Raw genomic sequence first — 21,906 nt, 5'->3', positions numbered from 1 at the left:
TTGAAGTGAGGAAAAAGATTGATAGTCTCAGACGTGCCTATCTCTGGGCAGGATGTGATAAGGTGACGGGAGGCAAGTGCAAGGTGAACTGGGATCTAGTTTGCAAGCCCAAAGTTCATGGGGGTCTAGGTGTGCTCAACCTGGAAAAATTTGCTACTGCTCTACGCCTCCGTTGGTTGTGGTTTGAGTGGGCAGACCCGCCAAAACCGTGGGCTCGGATGGGAACACCTTGCTCTGACAAGGATAAAGATCTCTTTGCGGCGGCCACGACGGTGACCATTGGTGATGGCAACAAGGCTAATTTCTGGGAATCCTCTTGGCTGAATGGTCTTCGACCCAAAGATGTCGCGCCTAAAATCTTTGAGATTTTAAAAAGGAAGAACTGTGTGGTTAGCAAGGCTTTGGACAACAATTTTTGGATCCATCAGATCAACACCGCACAGGGCCTCACCTTGACGCACTTGCAGGAGTTCGCCAACCTCTGGGAGATGGTTGCCGGTGTCACCCTAAGCCAAGATAGACAAGATACTATTTCGTGGAAATTCACAACCAACGGAGAGTACACGACGTCCTCGGCTTACTTGGCGCAATTTGCGGGACTCACCTACAGTACCAATACTTCCATGATCTGGAAGATGTGGGCTCCTCCTAAATGCAAGTTCTTTGCTTGGCTAGTTCTCCAGAACCGAGTCTGGACGGCCGATCGCTTGTCTCGACGGGGATGGCCCAATTGCAACCTTTGCCCCCTTTGCAAGCAAGTTCAAGAGTCTGCTGCCCACCTACTATTTCAGTGTAGATTCACGAATAGAGTTTGGAACGAGATTACCATTTGGCTGGGAATACACGACTGCTCACCAATGATTTGGCGAAATGAAGTTTCTGTTCGATCTTGGTGGCAAAAGGCGGTGAGCAACGCGGATCATAACAGAAAGGCTCTTGCCTCTGTTATGATGCTTGTCTCATGGGAGATATGGAAAGAACGAAATGCCAGAATTTTTCGCAACGCCGCGACTCCGACCACAATTATCGTCACGAGAATTAAAGAAGAGGCCCACATGTGGACTTTGGCGGGGGCCAAGCATTTGAGTAGTCTTATGTTGCGAGAGTAGTCTTTTCTTTTGGTCGCGTTGCGACATATGTCTGAACCTCCTCTCTTATTTAATGAAAATGGCAAATCTTTTGCCTGGTTTCAAAAAAAAAAAACTGCTTTGCGTGTTCCACCAAGAGCGAGGAACTTCAGACTAAGTTGTTGAACGAATTTCCGCTGCGCGCGCTCTACTGTGAACATCTCCTTGACTGCCCTGCATTTCCTCCCCCTAGTCTGGGTCTATGCCTGAAGCAGTGCCCCGGCCGCGGTGACCATCAATAACCAATGGGGGTGCATATACATTTTTCAGAGAGAGGTTCTCTGGTGGACGACGAAAGACATGAGGAGATGCGTCTGCCGTCGACCATGCCGTGCTTGCTGTCCTCGGTGAAAGTGAAACAGCCACCACTTAGCCGTCCCTTCCCGGTTCAGAAATCAGAATCCCATCTTTCTACCCCGGACCTTGGCCGGACGCAGCTTCGGTGCCTTAAAAACACCTGCATTTGGGTCACTGACATGTGGACCAGCTACCTGTTGGGCCCACATGTTATAGACATAAAGGTGGGTGCCTTAAGGCACCGAAGCATCGTCCACCTTGGCCGGATCTCGCATGGCAGATGCGGATGCGGCGCATCGTCGATCTTCGTATGTCGACGTTTCGTGTTTTGGCTCCAAAAAAATGCAGCACTGTTTGCTTACCGACCGGAACTGCGCGGGTCTGAATCTGAATAAACCAAGGAAGAAGCCACCGGCGCCGGCGATCGCCGGATCTATATATACGCCTACGTTATTCGTCTAGATGGATCGGTAAAGTGGTAAGTCAGCTGGAGATCATCCTCCAGAGAGGTACACAAACCGGATAGGATATCAATCGATCATAGGTGGAACTGACACTGTGACACACACCGTAACAAAGCTCCAGCTGAGCAGACGCAGGCACACGGGTGCCGGCGAGAGTGGCGCTGCGTCGCTCGCTCGCTCGCTGCTGACCCGACACTGGGCGTCGACTGGCCCCGACAACACTTTTATTTAGCCCACGTCACACGACCCCGCGCATAGCACTCCCACTCCACACCTAGTAAAAAGTAGCACCACTCCACTGGCTGACTCAGCATCACGCCGTGCCACGTAGGAGCACACGGCCGCCGCCGTCGACGCTGACCCAGCCAGCTCCTCCTCCGCGCGCGCTGGCGCCTCACACGCTGACGCTGGCCACCGCGGCCGCGGCTGCCTCCACCGGTGCTTCCTCAGCAGCAGCGGGAGCGGCCGGCTCGGCCTCGGCAGCAGGCGCCGCCTCTTCCTTCACCTCCTCGGCCGCCGCCGGCTCTGCCTCAGCCACGGCCTCCTTGGTCTCTGTCTCGACCACGGCGGGCGCCTCGGCCTCCGGTTCGGCCGCAGCTGCTGGCTCGGGCTCCTTCGTCTCCTCTGCCTCAACTGCTGCCGGCGCCTCCTCCTTGGTCTCCTCAACCTCGACGGGGGCAGGCGCCTCGACTTCGGCCTCCACCGGCGCGGGGGCTTCCTCCGTCTTCGCGACCTCCTCGGCGGCGACCGGCGTCTCCACCGCGGGCGCCTCCTCCGTCAGCGCGGCCGATGGGTTCTGGACTTGCAAGTTTGCACACGTACTTTCATTACCACCACGCACATGTCAAGACATACATACACAAACCGATCTAGCTCCATCATGATTATGATCACCCGGCCGTTCGTCAGATCACACATATAATAAACAGATCAAAGGGTAAAGAAACAATCGAAACGATCATCGATCGGAGCATACGAAAAGAGAATAGACGACGATCGAGGCAAGCTACGTACATCAGCGGTGGCCATTGCCGTCGTGGATGCAAGAAAATGACCGGAGTGGCAGAGGCTGGCTAGCTGAAGCTAGTGCTACTCTGATCAGAGAGTGTGAGGCTCGCGTGTGTGTGTGTGGAGCAATGGGTCGGGGTGGAGGGGCTATATATAGCGGCCTCCGGAGGCCAAAACGGGGACAACACAAACGAAATTCAGACGCCAAAGAAAATAAACAAGTCGAGTCCATCTCATGATGATCGGGAATCTCGGGAGCTGTATATGCAAATGAGCACGTCCGGACGACGTGTCATGCCATCCAACTAAAGCTGGCCCGTGAGTCATGACACTATGGAAAAGGGTCCGAAGAACAGACCATACCAGACTAGGGTGTGCACCATGCAACAGTGCCTCGATGCACGGCCGGCGTCTAGTTCATCTCGCTCCACATGGTGCGCGATCGGGACGGATCGTGTCACACACACACACACACACACACACACACACACACACACACACACACACACACACACATTCTAGAAAAGCAGCGAAATTCTTGAATTTATTTTCCATTTCCCATAAGTTTTCGTGTATGATCAACCCTGTCCCATTGATGTGTGTGTAGTGTGATGGGCGATGGCCAAATCTGATCCCTGGTGGCAGTGGCAACAGGCAAGCGCACCTTTCAGGTGTACACAACACATCTCGTCGTTTCTTGCACGTTCTGCGCCGTCCTTTTCATCGGATCATCGATCCCCAGCCGATTAAAATATGCTCTCATCGATTCAGCTGTAATTCTGAGGGAGGGAGGGAGGGCGATTCGATCTGTGATTTGGATCAAAACGTACGAGGCGTATTTGATTAGCGTCTGTTTTCGTACGAGATTATGATAGCTGAACAGGGGCGGCTGTCGGGGTTGGCGTCAAGACAATGCACTTGCAACCAATCAATGTGCGCGCCTGAATAGTCTCGATTTGGTTTTGGAATTTAGGTTAGCTCTCCATCTCAGGGTACGTGGCCACCCGGCCTTTGCTACGCTAGATACTATATAGACTTTCTTCGCCAGCAGTGTATGTGTGGTTTTGGTCGACTGACGTATGATATGATCTACTTAAGGTCCTAATTAAACAGTGTATGGAGTATTTGCTTAAGGCACACCCTCTTCTATTCGAACACTACTTTTCCTTTCTAGAAAAAGAATGGGTTAAAGTTTTCTTATGTACTATCAAATTGTGCCAAATGGATCAACGTTTTTTGTGAGGGCAACATCCAAATCCCCAAGCAATCACCGCTGGAATCATGTCCCTGCTATAGTGCTACTGTAGTACTCCCTCCGTTCCTGAATATAAGTCTTTCTAGAGATTCCATCAAATGACTACATACGAAACAAAATGAATGAATCTACACTCTAAAATATGTTTACATACATCCGTATGTTGTGTTTCATTTAAAATGTTTAAAAAGACTTATATTTAGGAACGAAAGGAGTAGTAGCTTGCATGTGTCATGCTTCAGAGTTGATCGGCAACAATTATGACAGCAAATGAACGGTTGTCCCCCGTCACCTTTGGCTTTGTGGCTCGTCTACTTGCTCCGGCGTCCGCCACCTTTGCCCAAAAGCTAGCGTAGATATATGCAAGCCGATTACTACCGCGCCGCAGGGGTGGTTGTCCATCGATGATCGATCAACTCCATCCCCCATCACGCAGTAGCACGCCACTAATTAATCGCGCTGGTGGCGCCTCGCCACCTGATCGTTTTCCTCGCCGGTCAGTCACTGCCGCTGAAAGGCAGATGTGCACGAGGTAGCTGAGCTCTTACAAATGAGGTTTCCTATGTAATCTTCCTTCCTCGTCTAAACTATTTGTTTCCAGATGGTTTTGGCCCCAGCGGAGGAGGAAGATGATGGGGTTGGGCAGCTATCTTTTCGAGAAATTCTCGCCGCCGTCGTTGTCACTGCTTTAAACCGGCCATTTCGTTCAGATCATCTGATGACATGGAAAGCGGTGAGCAAGGAGCTTTCGACGTCGACCGGAGGGAGAGTCCACACCGGGCATCCAACATGCGCCGGCGAGTGTCCAGTAGGATGGTCCGCTGGGCTGATTGGTGACATATCACCCAGAAGATATAGGGCCAGTTCTTTTGGCCGATTCTACCAGAATCGCCTCCCTCCTCAGCTTCTCCCAGAATCACCATTCCATATGTTTTTTACAACCCTAGCTAATTAGCACTAGAAGATATAAGGCCAGTTCGATTGTAAAAAGAAATGAAGTTTCGATTTTAGAAGAAGCTGCAGAGGGGGGCAATTCTGAAAGAATCGCCGAAAAGAACTGGCCCATAGTAGTCTGTCACCCCGGGCCCTGCCTACATACCCACCGCCGTGACCTCCCGTGGCACCGCACGGCCAGCCGGCCAGGTAGCTGCTCACTTTCGGCGGCCGTGGCATGTGTGGTCGCCATCGCGTACGCCAGTTCGATCGAGGCGCACCGCCCAAAACTTGCGTGCTGGCGATCGAGATGGGTCTGATCCTTTGTGAAGCTGAAGGTGATAGCCGTAGAGCCACATTTCGGGCCACGGAATCGTCGGGCGCAGTGAGCGGCAACGGGATGATTGGAGCCCATGACCCGGAAGCCATGCTGAGGTGGCTCCACGGCTAGGGACGGTGGAGCGGGGCCCGCCGCACAGTGCCCAGCGGTGTGCACTGGGTTCCATTTCCACCTGTGAATGATCGACGTGTGATGTGCCTCCAGCGCCGGCCTGCGGCCACCTGTGATCCACCTCAGCGGGCTGTCTATCGTCGGGTACGACAAGCCGAAATTTTGTGCAAAGCAGGCTGCCTGATTGAACGATAAGTTTTCTTTTTCAACATGTAAGATTAAAAAACTCCAGCTCGTACGTGCCTTTGGTATTTCTTTGGCTGCATTTGCCATCTGCTAACTTCAGTTTCGAAATAAAGTAAAAATATATATTTCTTTTGTCTGCTCCATCATTGTCAAGCAAATGAGTGAACTGAGCTTTGGTAAGTTAAAAAGAAAATGATGCATTGATTGGCCATACAGAAGGCTGTTGGAAAATTAGACAATTTTGTGATTAATTTCAGAAAATAATTCATTACTAAAATTACATAACTAGAGACATGATCATATCATGGTACTCGTATTGATCGTTCACCGATGACGTAGCCGTGGCTATTGCAGGGGCGGCGATGTTATGGATGATGACCTTGGTGAAGACCGGTCGAAGCAGAGTTAGTAAGATGCCGCGCGGTAGCGCCTTACCTTGGTCGAAGACGACCAACGGTGACGAGATTGAGCAGTCATGTGAAGCACTTTACAAAAACCTAATTCGTCCTCTACCAATGCGGGTTCGTAAGGACGAAGGGTTCAGAGACCTGCTGCATGGAGGATTTCGCCGAACCATTCATGCGCATGTCACACGCCCACGCCGCCCCGGCCCTGGGTTGAGTCGGCAAGGTAAACGTGCGGCGGACAATTCACACGCATGTTGCATGCCTGTGCCACCCCAGTCCGAGCCCAACCCGAGCCTGGTGAGGCGACGATGCGAGCGTGCGCGTGGGGTTCTCTCTTTCTCTCCACGCCACATGACTTAATGTGATGGAGAGAGTCCACTATATAACGAGTTATCACATCTTTTCAACTTTCGATGTTTTAATAAACTTTAGAATTAGAACCACCACTTGCCAATTTACACATGGGCCAATTTGTGATTTCAGAAATTATTCACAGGTTGAGCCATTATTTCTAACAAATGCAGCTACTATATGCATGCTGATGTTCTCCAATTTGCTCCCAAAAAATGCGTATGGTCTCTAAAAGATTGAGTTTAGAGCATCTACAGTCGGATGCCAAACCAGCTTCAAACGCACGAGCGAATGGCCCGGTCACTAACCGGTCGCGAAAATTCGACCCAGACGGGCGCCTCAAACGCCCGTGTTAATCGGCACCTCTCATATCCAGCCAAATATGGGGTGCCCGGGAGTGTCCGCCACGTTGGACTGACGCTGGGTCCCACACGAAAACAGTCCGAAACCCGACGGTCCGAAGCTCGTCTCCTCCGTCGGAGCGATGTCGCCACGTGGTGCCGCTCCTGCGGGCCGCGAAGTGCCTAGCTCAACTATTTAAGCCGACTGCTAGCACTGAAACCCTACCCCTCCACATTTTGCTCCTCCCGTCTGCCGTCGCCACCACTTTCCACTCCCCATCCGCCAGCTCCAGTAGCCATGCCTCCACGCTGACCACTGAGGAGCTACCCATTTCTAACGTCGGAGCACCGGCTGCAGCACCTTGAGCAGATCCGGACAAGGCACGAAGCCAGGATCGCCGCGGGGCTACCTCCGGATGCAGTGGATCCGGAGGAGGAGGAGGATGTGGGGGATGCTGGGGACACGGATCAGTATGCGGAGCAGCAGGCCATTCTCGATTCCCTTCGCTCGGAGTCGAATGTGGAGGCGAGACGATGTCGGCGGTAAGAGATGGAGGAGTAGCACGCCGCAGAGGAGGAGGATATGCTCGCTTACATGGATAAGGCCGAGGAGGAGCCGGAGCCCTCTTAGGCGCCCGTCCACCCGGTGCCCGGCACCGACGTCGTGGACATCTCAGCCGACGAAGCTTAGCTAGGGTAGTACGTAGTATGTATTATGTAAGATTTCTTTTTGATGCTATGCATGGACTTAGGGGTTAAAATAGGAGACTCGGATGCAGAGTAACAAATTTGAGGCGTAATCGGTCACTGTCCGTGGACGCGCCTGCGCATGTTTCGGGAATTGGATTTGCCAAGTCCGGTTGTAAATGCTCTTATCCATGTGCAGATGCTGCCATCTGTGCTTAGGATATATGAGGTCTGAGCTGTGCATTTTGTACTACGTACGTACACTACGTGGTAGTGATCATCCTTCTAATATATACTCTCACTTTAGTGACATAAAATATCTTATATTGGTTTAAAAAGAGGGTACATAACAAAAACTTCATCAGCTCGGCAGAAATAAAACCATGTTGAAAAGCATGCATTTGGAGAGAGCAATTTGTGGCATTGGCAAACGGAGCACCGTCAGGTCCACACAATGGCCATTCTGTAGCAACTGCTCCTTCTCTGATGAGGTCAGTGTGACTAGGTCAACCCCAAACAAATGACCGATGAAGCACACACTTTATTTCGCAAGAGACCGGGCATGCATGCGTGTGTAGCTCATGCCAACGGCGCATGGTTATAGAAATCTAAATTAAGATAAACAAGGTTTATGTTTGCCATGCAAAGAGAAAACAGATGTCCGTAGAAATAAAATAATGAATCATGTCTTGTCGACAAAATAAAAAGCATACATTATCTAGAGTGGCACTGCGTCGCTCGCTCGATGCTGACCGACAACACTTTTATTTAGGCCACGTCACGCGTCCCCGCGCATAGCACTCCACTCCACTCCACACCTAGTACTCGTAGTAAAAAGTAGCACTCCAGTCCACTCCACTGGCTGACTCAGCATCACGCCGTTGCCACGTAGGAGCACACGGCCGCCGTCGTGGACGCTGACCCAGCCAGTTGCCCTCCACCGCGCGCCTCACACGCTGACGCTGGCCACCGCGGCGGCCGGCTCCTCCTCCGCAGCAGCAGGTGCTTCCTCGGCGACGGCCGCCACCTCCGGCTCGGCAGCAGGCGCCGCCTCCTCCTTCACCTCCTCTGCCACCGCCTCCTTGGTCTCTGTCTCGACCACGGCTGGCTCTTTCGGCGCCTCGGCCTCCGGCTCGGCAGCAGCTGCTGGCTCGGGCTCCTTGGTCTCCTCCGTCTCGGCGGCGGCCGGTGCCTCCTCCTTGGTCGCCTCAACCTCGACGGGGGCAGGCGCCTCGACTTCGGCCTCCACCGGCGCGGGGACCTCCTCTGTCTTAGCAACCTCCTCGGCGGCGACGGGCGTCTCCACCGCGGGCGCCTCCTCCGTCAGCGCGGCCGTCGGGTTCTGGACCTGCACGACGCACAGTTTCGTTCATTAGCAGCACGCACATGTATAACACATACACAAACCGATCTCGAGGTAAAGAAACAATCATGATCACCCGGCCGTTCGTCAGATCACACATATAATAAACAGATCAAAGGGTAAAGAAACAATCGAAACGATCATCGATCGGAGCATACGAAAAGAGAATAGACGGCGATCGAGGCAAGCTATACGTACATCAGCGGTGGCCATTGCCGTGGTTGATGCAAGAAAATGCCCGGAGTGGCAGACGCTGCAGGCTAGCTGAAGCTAGTCCTACTGTGAGTCTGTGGTTGATCTGATTAGAGAGTGTGAGGCTCGCGTGTGTGTGTGTGGAGCAATGGGTCGGGGTGGAGGGGCTATATATAGCGGCCTCCGGAGGCCAAAACGGGGACAACACAAACGAAATTCAGACGCCAAAGAAAATAAACAAGTCGAGTCCATCTCATGATGATCGGGAATCTCGGGAGCTGTATATGCAAATGAGCACGTCCGGACGACGTGTCATGCCATCCAACTAAAGGTGGCCCATGAGTCATGACACTAGGGCAACAGTGCCTCGATGCACGGCCGGCGTCTAGTTCATCTCGCTCCACATGGTGCGCGATCGGGACGGATCGTGTCACACACACATATGCATTCGATCAAAGGCAGCGAGAGGTTCTAGAGTTCATTTTCCCATAAATTCCAGTGTACGTTGAGGTGTGTCGTGTGCTGGCCAAATCTGATCCCTCGTGGCAGTGGCGAGGGGCAAGTGGAGCTCTCTTTTGCGTTGTAGGTCTAGCTAGCCTTGAGGTGTGCGCATCTCATCGTTCCGGCACGTTCCGCGCCGTCCTTTCCATCGGATCGTCGGTCCCAGTCAGATTAAGGGCCTGTTCGGCCGCTCTCCGCGGAGCGGAGCCGGCGGAGCGCCCTTTTAGCAGCTCTGCGTATTATACCTAGCAAGCCACTCCGCTCCGGCGCGGAGCCGCGGAGCGGAGGGAGTCCGAACGCGGCCTAAATTATGCTCTCGCCGATTTAGCTCTAGTAATTCTCGGGGAGAGAGATTCGACCGATCTGTGATTTGGATCAAAACGGGTTTGATTAGTGTTTGCTTCGTACGAGATTATGATGGCGCGAACAGGGGCGGCAGTCGGGGTTGGCGTCAAGATAATGCAGTTAACCAATGAACGTGGGCTCTTGAATAGTTGTGCTTTTGATTTTGGAATTTATTTAGGGCATCTCCAATAGGTTGTATGTTAGTTTTATTAGTAAAATGTCCATGTCATCAACCAACAAGCTATCATACAACTACTCCAATGGGTTGTATCTAAGTTATCCAATAGATGATGAAAAAATAAATGTGCTTGCTCTCTATTTCACCTTGGAGCTTGTGCAAAGGTTGTTGGTTAATCTACATACAACCTTGCTCTCTCTCTTCGCATTTATTACATGTCACATCATCACTATGTCCTAGATGGCAAATTTATCAACATCTATCTTAGGGTCTGTTTGGTTCCAAAAAGTCACCTGACTTATAAGTCAGGTGGCTTAAAATCAGTGACTTATAAGTCACGTCTGTTTGGTTACCACCTGACTTATAAGGGCATCTCCAGCCGCGCCCCCGACAGGCCCTCCTCAGGCGATTTTGCCGCGCCGGCGCCAAATAAACGGCCTAGTCGCACCCCCAGAAGCTCGTTTTTCGCCGGTTCGGGCAAAAACAGGTGCCGGCGGACCCAGGCCGAACCCGGCGCCCCGAGGGGCGCTTGGGGAACCGGCGCAAGCGAAAAAGGCGTGTGGGCCCGCCCTGGCGGCGACCCGAGGGCCTTTTCCCGCCGTTTCTTAACGTTTTTCCCTCGCATCTCTCCCGCTCGCTCGCCTTCCTCCCGCCATTCTCTCCCTTTCTCCCGCCAAACCCCCTCCAGCTCGCCTTCCAGTCGCCGCCATGCCGCCGAAGAAGTACGTCGTGCCGCGCGCGGCGGCAACCACAACTGGCACCGTGGCCCAGCCGAAGCAGAGGAAGCCGAGGGCGCCGCTATCGAAGCCTCCGGGCATGTCGAGCGCCGAGTGAAGGGTGGAAGTTCAGCGAAGCGACGCAGTCACCACCGACCGGCGGAACAGGGCCATTGCCAAGAAGGCCCGCGACAACGTGGCGCGTACGGCGGCGTCTTCCTCATCGGTCGACCACGCGGGGATGATGAATCCACCCGCCGTCAGCCACGCCCAGTACGCGTCCTGGGGACAGCAAGGCGTCGGCTCTCCATGGGGATCGTCGTCGCCCGGCTACGCCGACGGCGACGCGCACGGGGGGTTCAACCCAAACGTGACCTTCCCCCGTGGCCACCCCGCGACGCGCACACCCTCGCCCGCCTTCGTCGGCGTGCAGTATCCTCCATACAACTACTCGCCGCACGTCGCCTACGCGTCCACACCGACGCCCCATCTCCGACGTGGTCCGCTGCCCTTCTCGCACCTCGGCGACGCCGATGACACAGGAGTCGACATGGACGACATCATCGCGACAGGATCGACCGCGACCGCCGCGTCTCCCGGGTTCGCCACCCAGGACGAGGTAGTGGATCTCAACGGCGACATGGAGGCCGAGATCGGCTACGTCTACGGCGAGGACGCGCACGAAGCGCAGGAACCCGAGGAGAAGGAGGAGGACGAGGAGGAGGAGGAGCCGGCTCCTGTTCCGATGAAGGGGCGCCAGAAGAAGAAGAAGCGGGCGGCTAGGTCAGGCGAACCGCGCATCAAGTGGACGTCCAAGGAGGAGGAATGCCTCGCCGAAGCATGGAAAGTCGTCTGCCTCAACACGACCACCGGCGCGAACCAGAGCTTGGAGACGTATTGGGACCGCATCAAGGCCGAGTTCGACGAGCGGAAGCTCGTCTACCCGTACTTCAAAGGCGTCTACATGCAGCGTGGCTCCAAGGCGATGGCGAACCATTGGGGGCGTATCCAGTTGGCGTGCAACAAATGGCATGGAATCATCGAGTAGGTCGCGGCTCGCCCGGAGAGCGGCGCCAGCGTTGAGGATCAGGTACGCACACCGTTCGCCCGCATATCTTCATCGGCTACGCCCGCCGCCCGCCAACTATTTGTTCCTCCGCGCAGCTGCTGCGTATGTTCGCCATGTATCGGGGCGACAACCAAGACGCCGACTTCAAGCACCTCCACGTCTACAAGCGCATTGACAAGTGCGAGAAGTGGGCGGAAGTCCGACGTGCCCTCGACAAGGCCAAGGAGACATACAAGCCAGACGCGACGACTCCGGACGCGAGTGAGGGGCGGCCGGACGGCCACAAATTGGCAAAGAAGGGGAAAAACGCCGACGCGGCAACCGCGCGAGTACAGGAGTCCATCGAGCATTGCCTCGCCGATGCCCAGGCCCGGGCCGTCCTACGTGAAGAGAAGACCGAGGCGCGGTGGTCGTCGCTGATGAAGAACAACGCCATCAAGCTCGACCTGCTCCGGACGAACGTCGCCACGAAGAAGAGGAACACCGACATGGCTTTTCTGATGGGCGGGGCAGACATGCTCTAGAGCGACGATGAGGAGCTCAGGGCGTGGTACATGGCGGAGCGCGGCCTCATCCTGAATCATATGCGGACGGCAACGCCGACGACGCCGACGACGCAAGCTCCCGCGCCCACGACCACACGGACGCCAAGCCCGAACGACGCCTCTACGTCGCCGCCCAGCAGTGCCGAAGCCGCGCCGACACAGCCCAGCACCGAAGCAGCTCCGACACCGCCGAGCCCGAGCACGCCGACTCCGCCAACGCCTGGAGCCGACCCCGCCGAGTGAATCATGCACGCGAACTTGCGGCGTGCGACGCTCTGTTTTTTGTAACACCAGACTACGTCCGATCGCCGGATTTGTGGCGTCTTTTGAGGGCAGGAACGACTAAGTTTTAAATTTCCCGCATCCTGGGGCCGGCGCTTGGGGGCGTGACTGGGAGCTAGGTCACTCCCAGGGGCCGAATTAGCGCTGGCACGCCCCCAGGCCGCTCTATTTAGGCGCCCTGGGAGGCCGAACGGCTGGAGATGCCCTAAGTCACCTGAGCATACCTTTCTACCTTGTTTTTTTATGTAAAGGTGATGGGACCCATGCAAAAGGGGTGACTTATAAGTTTTAAGTTGGGGTGAAGCAACTTATGACTTATAAGTTGGGGTGACTTATAAGTTGAGTCCGTTTGGCAAAATAAGTCACTTTTTACACTTTTCGACTTATAAGTTGGTGACTTATTTGGAACCAAACAGGGGCCTTATAACTGATTGAGATGCCCTTAGGTTAGCTCTCCATCTCAGGGTACGTGCCCACCCGGCCTATGCTAGTTTAGATGTATAGACCTTTTCTTTTGAGGGAACATGTATAGACTTTCTTTTTCAGCAGTAGGTACTCCCTCCATTCCTAAATGTAATGCGCATAGAGAGAAGCCCACATACCAATGTATGTGCTGGCGTTATATTTTGGACGAGAAATACCCCTATCGATCTGTAGCAGACACCATCTACCCAATGCGTCAGGAGACTAGAAAATTGAAGTAAAACTACTGCGCCCTCCCATCATCTTGCTCTGTCCCATCCCATGTGTACGAGAGGGAATAAACAAGGGAAGGAGGCGATGCATTGGGTGGGTTGGCAGAGGGTTAGTTTTGTCTAAAATTGGGCTGGACTCGAACTACGCACTACATTGCGGAATTGTCTCAAAAAACTAATACGCACTATATTGAGGAACAGAGGGAATATGTGTTTTTGTATTTTTAGATATGATGTGATGTGAGTCTGTATCTAATTATGGTCTATATGTTTGCTACTCCCTTCATCTGGAAATACTTGTCATCAAGATGAATAAAAGGAGGTGTATCTAGATGTATTTTAGTTCTAGATACATCTTTTTTTATCCATTTTGATGACAAATATTTCCGGACGGAGGGAGTACATGCATATTCGTAGGTAGTGTTCATAATTTTCTAAGGGCGTCTCTGGTGGCAAACCGTAAATTTCCTCTCGCGCTCTGTCCTCTTCTCTCCCCGTGCCGATTCCGATCGAATCCGGCGCAATGTCGAGCTTCGGCAGCTGCTCCGACTTCGAGCTGAATCCAGACTGTGAGTTTGCCCGCCGCATCGCCTTGGGGCGGTCCAAGGTGGAGACTAGGGGCAGCTCTGGATCTGCAGCCTCGCTGCAGACGCAACATGCCCGTCAGCGCAGCTCACATGTCGGCGCTGGCCCCTCCCGGCCTGTGCGCAGCTCCAACAGGTGACCTGCGCAATCCGTGCCTCCACTACGCCGTCCCCTGCCCCCGCCAGCTGCTGCTCCCCCACGTGGGCAGCGGTCGGTGCTTGTGCCCGCCCCGCTGGCACGGACGCGCATGTCGGAATCAGATGCGGGAAAGGGAGAGAAGGAAGACGGAGCAGTCCGGGCGCTGTCGCCTGGGATGCAGGCGGAGCCCGACAAGGACGTGCGGCTCCTTAAATGGGTTCATCATCCTCTCCGACACCTCCGACGAGGACAAGGACCACAACTCCTCATCCGACAACTCGGACGATTCGCCAGCAGTCGCCAATGCCTACAGTTGCGCCGGCTACCGGAAGGGCAAAGGGCCGGCGAAGAAGTGGTGAATCTCTGCCATCTTCGTCTTTAATTTCAAGGTTTTACTAATCTAGTTCGAACATGTCCGTCATTTATGTGAATTTTGGTGATATTTTGGACATCCGTCGGTAATTTTTTGATGATCGGAATGTGCATTTATCTGTCCAATTCTATGGTCTATGTTTGTGTGATGATCTACGTTGTTTTTATCTACGTTGAATGCTAGTATGAATATGAGAGACCGGATATGAGAAACACGGATATGAACGACATGATTTGAGCAGTACTCGGTTAGAGCCACGCGGGCGCGCCCTTGTGCGTCCGCGGGCTATCGATGGCCCGGATTTGCAGGCCACGGCTGTAGATGCTCTAAGTATTTTAATTTTTTTTTTGAGTTTATAATAAGACGGTGTCAAATGGATCAAAGTTTCTTGTTAGAGCAACTCCGGATCCCCAAGCAATCACCGCCAGAATCCTGTCCGGCCGTCCCTGTTCTAGTGCTACTGTAGTAGCAGTAGCTTGCATGTGTCATGCTTCAGAGTTCATCAACAACAATTATGACTATAGCAAATGAATGGCCTCGGCCGAGAGCGATATATCACCTTTGTGGTTCGTCTACTTGCTCTGGCCTCTAAGGCCTTCCACTATGTAGGCCAAAAGTGATGCCAAATTTGCTTTTTGGATATTTGGCACCGATGCCCTACATTGTCAAGCCGATGCCAAATAAAAATTCATGGGCACCGGAGCATCTACTTGCTCCGAAGCCAAATCCATCGAGCAAATAAAGTAAGGGCGTCGTACTGCAGTGAGTCAGGAAGGAGGGCAGTGAGCCAGGAAGGAGAGACGCTGGCAGTGGGGTGTCTTGGCCTGGTCTATACTATTTTATGTATGTGGGTCCAAGCTTCAATCGATGCTAACTTCTCAACATGGTGTGAGCGGTGCTAAATATTTTGTATCTGACATAGATGTGTATGTGGCAAACTTTTCAGAGTTTTGGCACCTAACACATAGTGAAAGGCCTAACACCTTTACCAAAAGGTGGCACAGATGATACGTAAGCCGATTACCACCGCGCCGCAGGGGTAGTTGTCGTCCATGGATCTACCTCATCCTACAAAACAAGGTAATTTGCAAAAGCAAAGTGATCTGAACTCATCAGCAAGACAGCGAGATTACACTCATATGCAGTAGCACACCACTAATTAATCGCGTTGATCTTTTCCCTGGCCGCCGCCGAAAGGTGAGGATCAGGAGACTGACAAGCACAAGGTAACCGAGCTCTTGCAAATGGCTAAACAACCATGGTTTCCCATGTAACCTTCCTTCCACCTCTAAACAAATTGTTTCCGTATGGTTTTGGCCCCAGCAGAGACAAGGAGGAGGATGGAGTTGGGCAGCCATCTTTTCGAGAAATTCTGGCCCCCGTCGTTATCGTCGCTTTAAACCGGCCATTCAGATGATCAGATGACCTGGCAAGGAGCTTTCGACGTCGACCGGAGGGAGAGTCCACACCGGGCATCCAACATGCGCCGGCGAGTGCCCAGTAGGATGGTCCGCCGGGCTGATGGGTGCCATATCACCCAGAAGAAATAGTAGTCGACATGGCCGGCTGTCACCCCGGGCCCCGTCTGCATACCCACCGCCGTGATCTCCCGTGGCACCGCGCCGGCCAGGTAGCTGCTCACTTTCGGCGGCCGTGCCGTGTGTTGTCGCCATCACGCACGCCAGTTCGATCCAGCACCACCGTGCCATGTGTTACCCATGCAGCCACAACTGGAGCCACGGAGTTGCTGGCCGCAGAGACCGGAGTGGGATGATTGGAGCCCATGACCGGGAAGCGATGGGTGAGGTGGCGCCACGGCTAGGGGCGGTGGGGAGGGGCCCGCCCAACAGTGCCCATGACCGGCCTCGGACAGCGATGTGCCCCCATGTCGGACTGCGGCCACATGCAATTTAATACTGGTACGTGTACGACGAGCTGATCCACCTCAGCGTTTTGTCCGTCCGGCCAAACGACAGGCCGAGATTTATGCGAAAGCAGGTTGGGTTGCTTGATTGAAAGATAAGCAAAGTTAGTCTTGCGGCTTAGATTGTTTATTTATTTATTCGGATGCATTTGGCGTCACTCTGGTTTCAAAAAAAAAAAATGGCTGCTCCATCATTGTGGTACAAACACATGAATTATCATGAGCTTTGGTAAGTTGGAGAACGAATGGCGCAACGATTGGTCATGCATATCTTATCCTCTCTCAGTTTTTTAAAATATTTGTCTTTTTAGAGATTTTAAATTAACTACCACATGTGGATGTATATAGACATATTTTAAATTGTAGATTTACCCATTTTGCTTTGTATGTAGTCACTTGTTAAAATCTCTAGAAAAACAAATATTTAGAAACGGAGAGACTAATAAGTCACGCAGGGAGTAAATGGTAGTGACCATTCGTTTCTCCGTTTCGAAAAAAGAAGAAGAAGCATACATAGATGGTCCGCGTCGATCGAGCGGTTATTAATCTGATCCATCGTTTCTAAAGTCAAAACGGTACATCATCGTCGTAAAAAAAAATGGTAGGCCGTCATGCGCGATCCATTTGAGCTAGCTAGTGCTTGCGTTGGCGTATGTAGCTGCTGTACCGTGTATTCTTTTCTGGAAAAAAAAAAGAACAGTGAGTTTCCTTTTGGGAAAAAAATGCACAGTGAGGATGCACGTCCTTGAAGGGCCTTGTAGCTTTTCCTTTTTCGAAATAAGGGGGCGAAGGCAAACCCTATCTGGCGCCTGTAGCGCCAGTTATAGGGCATTTTTGTTAATGGACGACTGCCCATCTCACACCTTTTTATTCTGGCTTAATGCGCAAAAAATGAGTGCTGGAGAGATTCAAACCCGTGACCTATAGTGTAAGTTCCACTCGCATCAGCGAACCGGGAAAGACAACACCTCATGGGCAATTCCCTTCCTTTTCATCTTTTATACTTTGCCAGCCTTTTTTACTTTCTTTCTTGTTGTGTGTTTTTTCGGACTGTTTTTTGTTTCTGTTTTTTCCGTTTCTTTTCTTTCACATTTCCTCTTCCTTTTTCTTTAACTTTTATGCACAAACTAATTCAAATTGGATGAACATTTTTAACTTTGATGAAATTTTTATTCAAAATCGAGATTTATTTGAACGTCAACGAGTTTTTTTCTCCAAACTCGTGAACTTTTTTCTAATCTGATGAACTTTTTTCCCATAGAGATGGACTTTTTTTCAAAACCGGTGAACTTATTTCAAAATTGCTGAACTTTTTTCAAATCCAACAAACTTTTTTCCCTAAATGGATGAACTTTTTTTCGGAATCAGTGAACTTTTTTCAAATCCGATGAAGTATTTTTCAAACCCAGTGAACTTTTTTTCAAATTCAGTGAACTTTTTTCACATTTGACGAACTTTTTTCCCAAATGGATGAACTTTCTTCCAAAATTGGTGAATCTTTTTTCAAATAAAAATCAAGTATTCCCAAATTATTTTCAAATAACTCAAAAGCCTTTGCGACGCGGCTATATATACTGGTTCTAAAAGGGTTCGCGTTGCTATTAATCACCTGCGTTCACAAGGATGCAACGGGGTCGAAGGCCTTGCAACTTTACGTCCACATGATTACAGCCCATAAAGAAGTTACGAAACCAGGGCCGTAGCCCATAGCCATAGGTCTGGCCCGTATCCCCAGTGGGCCAGCTCGCCTGCCAGTCCCTTGGTTCGGCGCGCGTTGAGCCGCCGTGCCGCCGCCGCCGCCGCCGCCAGAATTCGCGAAACCAGCGGCGCAGCCTGAGAGATGGAGCGCGGCGTGCGGGAGCTGTGGGCGGAGTCGCGCGAGCTGCTGGGCCTCCACTCCCGGGACGCCGTGGCGCGCGCCGACCTGCCCCCGACCCCGCTCGCCTTCCTCCGCGACCACGTCTCCCCGGGCCGCCCGCTCCTCGTCTCCGCCGCCGCCACCCGCCACTGGCCCGCCGCCTCGCTCTGGCCCACCGAATCCTACCTCCCGGACGCGCTCCGCTCCACCGACGTCTCCGTCCACCTCACCCCCGACGGCCGCGCTGACGCCCTCGCCGCGCACCCGCGCCGTCCCGGCGCCAGGTGCTTCGCGTCGGCGCACGTCCGCCGGGTCGACTTCCCCGCCGCCGTGCGACTCATCAGGGACTCCGACCCGGCCGCCGGCCTGGTGGCGTACGCGCAGCAGCAGGACGACTGCCTGCGCGGGGAGTACGCGGCGGTGGCCGGCGACGTGGACGCGCACGTGCCCTGGGCCAGCGAGGCGCTCGGCTGCCTCCCCGAGGCCGTCAACCTCTGGATCGGCAACGCCTGCTCCGTCACCTCCTTCCACAAGGACCACTACGACAACATCTACGTCGTCCTCTCCGGCGAGAAGCATTTCCTCCTCCTGCCCCCCACCGAGCACCACCGCCTCCACGTCCGCGACTACCCCGCCGCCGGCTACGTCCCGGTGGAGGAAGGGGAGGAGGTGCCGGAGCTCAAGCTGGAGATGGAAGAGCCCGAGAGGGTCGTGCCGTGGAGCAGCGTGGACCCGTACCCGGCGTCGCCGGAGGAGATGGCGGCGCAGGTCTCAGCCTGCCCGCTCTACTTCAAGGGTCCCAGGCCGATTCGTTGCACCGTCCGCGCCGGCGAGATGCTCTACTTGCCGAGCATGTGGTTTCACCATGTCAGCCAGAGCCCCGGGCCTAACGAGCTCACCATTGCCGTTAACTACTGGTATGACATGCAGTTTGACATCAAGTACGCCTACTTTAACTTCCTGAGGTCACTGGAGATCAAAGATTCTCCATTGGAGAACAATGATGATGCTTTCGAAGGTGAGCTCGAGGAGAAGAAGGATTGAGCTCATGGGTTGCGATCGTATTGGCGTTTCGGACAATGCCGCAACAGCAGTATTAGCAGTATATGGCTCGGGTTTTCGTTGCCATTATCTAACAGTTCTTCAAGTTTTCGAAGTAGTTATCCAGAATCTGGATTGCTGGCGGTGTATGTTATACCTAAATTTGCAGGTGCCAAATTGGACATCAGGATTGCTCTATTAGCAAAAGAACATTTTGGGAGGTGTTAAACTTCATTCAGAAAGGGCAGCATGGGTTCTTCTTTCGTCCAATGGCTTACATTTTGGTAGAAACGGCATCTTGTGTAAAATATGCATGAGGCATGTGAGTAGCAGATGAATCAGACGGAAGACAACACAATATCAGTTGATGAGCTATTCTGACAGTGTTAGCTCTGGTGCTGGTAATGTAAAGTTGCTACCAATTCTGCAACCGATACATACTTTTCTTCAGTTAATTTCTTTGTAACAAAACTCTGTGAACTTCTCTTTGTACTAACATGAGGTGTTGAATTGAAATGTACTTTCTTGAATTTCGATATACGCGGTTGATTCAGTTTGTGTTAATCTGATTCTTCTTGGTGACTGTTCTGAACATATTATTTCTGAATTTTCAGTCGTCATAACATAATCAGATTCTGGTGTGAGAACAAAACACCCAAATTCTAAAACTGCTAGTTTGATATTTCTCATGTAGGCATCCACAAACATAGATTCACAACATTTCCCTTTACATAACTAGCTTGTCATTTTGTCAATTAAACTGATGCTGTGGCTTCTGTTTCACTTATTAAGTACAAATAACTAGCACCGGTATAGTTGTAACACAACAAAATTGGCAGTATAAAAGTTACAATTCGTGAACATGCAGCCTCCTGATTCTGAAAAGTCGTTCCAAGCAGTTTCTTCAAGTTGCTTTGGCCAGCTCCCGGTCCACAGCCACCTTCAGAAAGCTGCCTTCCTCGACCACCATCTGCACCGGCAGGAAGCCGAGCCCGTTAGCCACAGCGAGCATCACCTCCTTCATCTCAGCCCGGAACTCCTCAAGGTCCACCGTGCCATTGCCGTCTCGGTCGAACCTCGCAAACAGACCACGGTAAAGCTCGACAAGCTCACCACGGCTCATGGCGGACTCGTCAACGCCAAAGTGCTTCTCAAGAACCCTGAGGCTCATCAGCTCCTGGGCCATCTCGGAGTATGACAGCAGGCCATCATGGTTGGTGTCGAGGGCCGCAAACCGCCCATCCACCGATGAGTTGAAGGCGCCTTCGTCCTCGACGAAGCTCTGGACGGTCTTGCCATCAAGGATTTCTACACTCATGTTGTTTCTCAGGATGTGGATGTGGCAAAGTTGTGTTCTGGTATGGCTCTGAGGGAATGTGGAGCAGGTGTGTGCTGTTTAAATAGGCTACTTAGCAGATGGTTTTTCATGGATATTTCAGTGCCATGTTGCCAACTGCTAACTGGTTTCGTCCTGGTCAGAAGTAGCCTGTGGTTTTGGGGCATTTCAGTGCTATACTATATTGGCATGTTGCCAACTGCTATCACTAGCTTTGGCGGTGAGAAGCGGCCTGTGGTTTTTAGTATGTTGTATGCTATGGGCATGAATACTTTTGCATATGCTAGCTGTTGTGATATTTAATTTGTTTCAAGCCGCCATTTGCGAAATCTTAGAAGAAAAGTCTCTGGTCCACCCAGCTTTGGCAATGGAGCAACTTATTTTGTCCCAATTATATTATTTGAACCACAAAGTACGAATTAAGGCATATACAAAAATGCACCCGCTCTAACTATTTATCCTGGTGGTGCATGTTATGGAATCTTGCTAAATCATTATGGAATCCAATACTGAAAATTCATAGCTTGCCCCGCTCTACTTTTATGCAGTGATCCTTGTTTGAAAAAGGATTTGTATACACAAGGAAAGTTCCAACAGACGGTCTACTTAGGTTTGAGTGAGTTTTCAAAGCATAGTAACACATTATGAAGATTTTTAGTGGAAGTTTCATTCTTCCACCTCCATTCTTACTTAAGTGTAGTTTAATTTACTTGCTTGAATTCAGTAACATTGATCTTGATATGCCTGTTGGTTCCAAGAATATCTTGTTAGATTCACGGATATAGGCAAGGTGCCCCTTTTTCTTGTAAATAGTTCAGTCATTTTGTAAACACAAGTGTAGTTGGAACAAAATAAGGAATATAAGTGAATTGAGTTGAAATGATACGTATAACTTATTTCAGAGATGAATCAAACAAACTCAAAGGATTTTGCAACTGATCAGTCAAAATTAGCCAATTTGAGTCAGTAGTATAGACAATTATCCGCAGAAAAGAGTAGCATAGACAATGTTAGAAATGCTGCATTTTGGAGAGAAATTTGCTTGGGCTCACAAGCTCAGCTATAGCATGAAATTGGCAAAAATACAAAAGATCGATCTTCGGGAACCCCGGATCCGTGTGTCCAGTCCGTGTCCCGTGTGGTCTTTGAGTTCTTCATCGCCGGTGAAGTTAAGGCAGCGACGACGATGGAAATCATGTGCGCTTCGGGCAATTAATATTTGATAACCAGTATGCTTTTCATATTGCCATTAGAGAAC

At 51.9% G+C, this 21,906-nt stretch overlaps 3 protein-coding genes across 6 annotated transcripts; 1 reads left to right on the top strand and 2 right to left on the bottom strand.

The window, feature by feature from the left end:
• Positions 1–1,927: 1,927 nt before the first annotated feature.
• Positions 1,928–9,228, bottom strand: LOC119302013 (induced stolen tip protein TUB8-like). Of its 4 annotated transcripts, none has more exons than XM_037579024.1 (2): positions 9,069–9,219; positions 1,928–2,690 (listed from the first exon to the last, which is right to left on the bottom strand). In XM_037579024.1, the coding sequence occupies exons 1-2, from the start codon at positions 9,081–9,083 to the stop codon at positions 2,283–2,285; spliced, it is 423 nt and encodes a 140-aa protein (XP_037434921.1). In that variant the 5' UTR covers positions 9,084–9,219; the 3' UTR covers positions 1,928–2,282. The 4 variants fall into 4 exon arrangements, with proteins under 4 accessions (XP_037434921.1, XP_037434922.1, XP_037434920.1 ...); XM_037579025.1 differs by lacking the exon at positions 9,069–9,219 and adding an exon at positions 2,903–3,039 and having other exon boundaries at positions 1,928–2,684; XM_037579023.1 differs by lacking the exon at positions 9,069–9,219 and adding an exon at positions 2,903–3,035.
• Positions 9,229–18,037: 8,809 nt separating this feature from the next.
• LOC119302010 (bifunctional peptidase and (3S)-lysyl hydroxylase JMJD7-like) lies at positions 18,038–19,876 on the top strand. Its single transcript, XM_037579019.1, has one exon. It carries the CDS (start codon positions 18,254–18,256, stop codon positions 19,313–19,315), a length of 1,062 nt encoding a protein of 353 aa, XP_037434916.1. The 5' UTR covers positions 18,038–18,253; the 3' UTR covers positions 19,316–19,876.
• A 94-nt stretch (positions 19,877–19,970) lies between these two features.
• Positions 19,971–20,694, bottom strand: LOC119302012. Its single transcript, XM_037579021.1, has one exon. The coding sequence runs from the start codon at positions 20,628–20,630 to the stop codon at positions 20,217–20,219; it is 414 nt and encodes a 137-aa protein (XP_037434918.1). The 5' UTR covers positions 20,631–20,694; the 3' UTR covers positions 19,971–20,216.
• Positions 20,695–21,906: the final 1,212 nt, after the last annotated feature.

Source organism: Triticum dicoccoides, chromosome 5A (genome assembly GCF_002162155.2).
Source record: "Triticum dicoccoides isolate Atlit2015 ecotype Zavitan chromosome 5A, WEW_v2.0, whole genome shotgun sequence".
NCBI lineage: Eukaryota > Viridiplantae > Streptophyta > Magnoliopsida > Poales > Poaceae > Triticum > Triticum dicoccoides.
The sequence above is the reverse complement of the archived record's forward strand: the minus strand, read 5'-3'. Positions and strand labels throughout refer to the sequence as shown.

What these genes read in the sequence shown, in the direction of transcription:
- LOC119302010 (XM_037579019.1), top strand. Translation starts at nt 18,254, where the DNA reads ATGGAGCGCGGCGTGCGGGAGCTGTGGGCGGAGTCGCGCGAGCTGCTG.
- LOC119302012 (XM_037579021.1), bottom strand. Translation starts at nt 20,630, where the DNA reads ATGAGTGTAGAAATCCTTGATGGCAAGACCGTCCAGAGCTTCGTCGAG.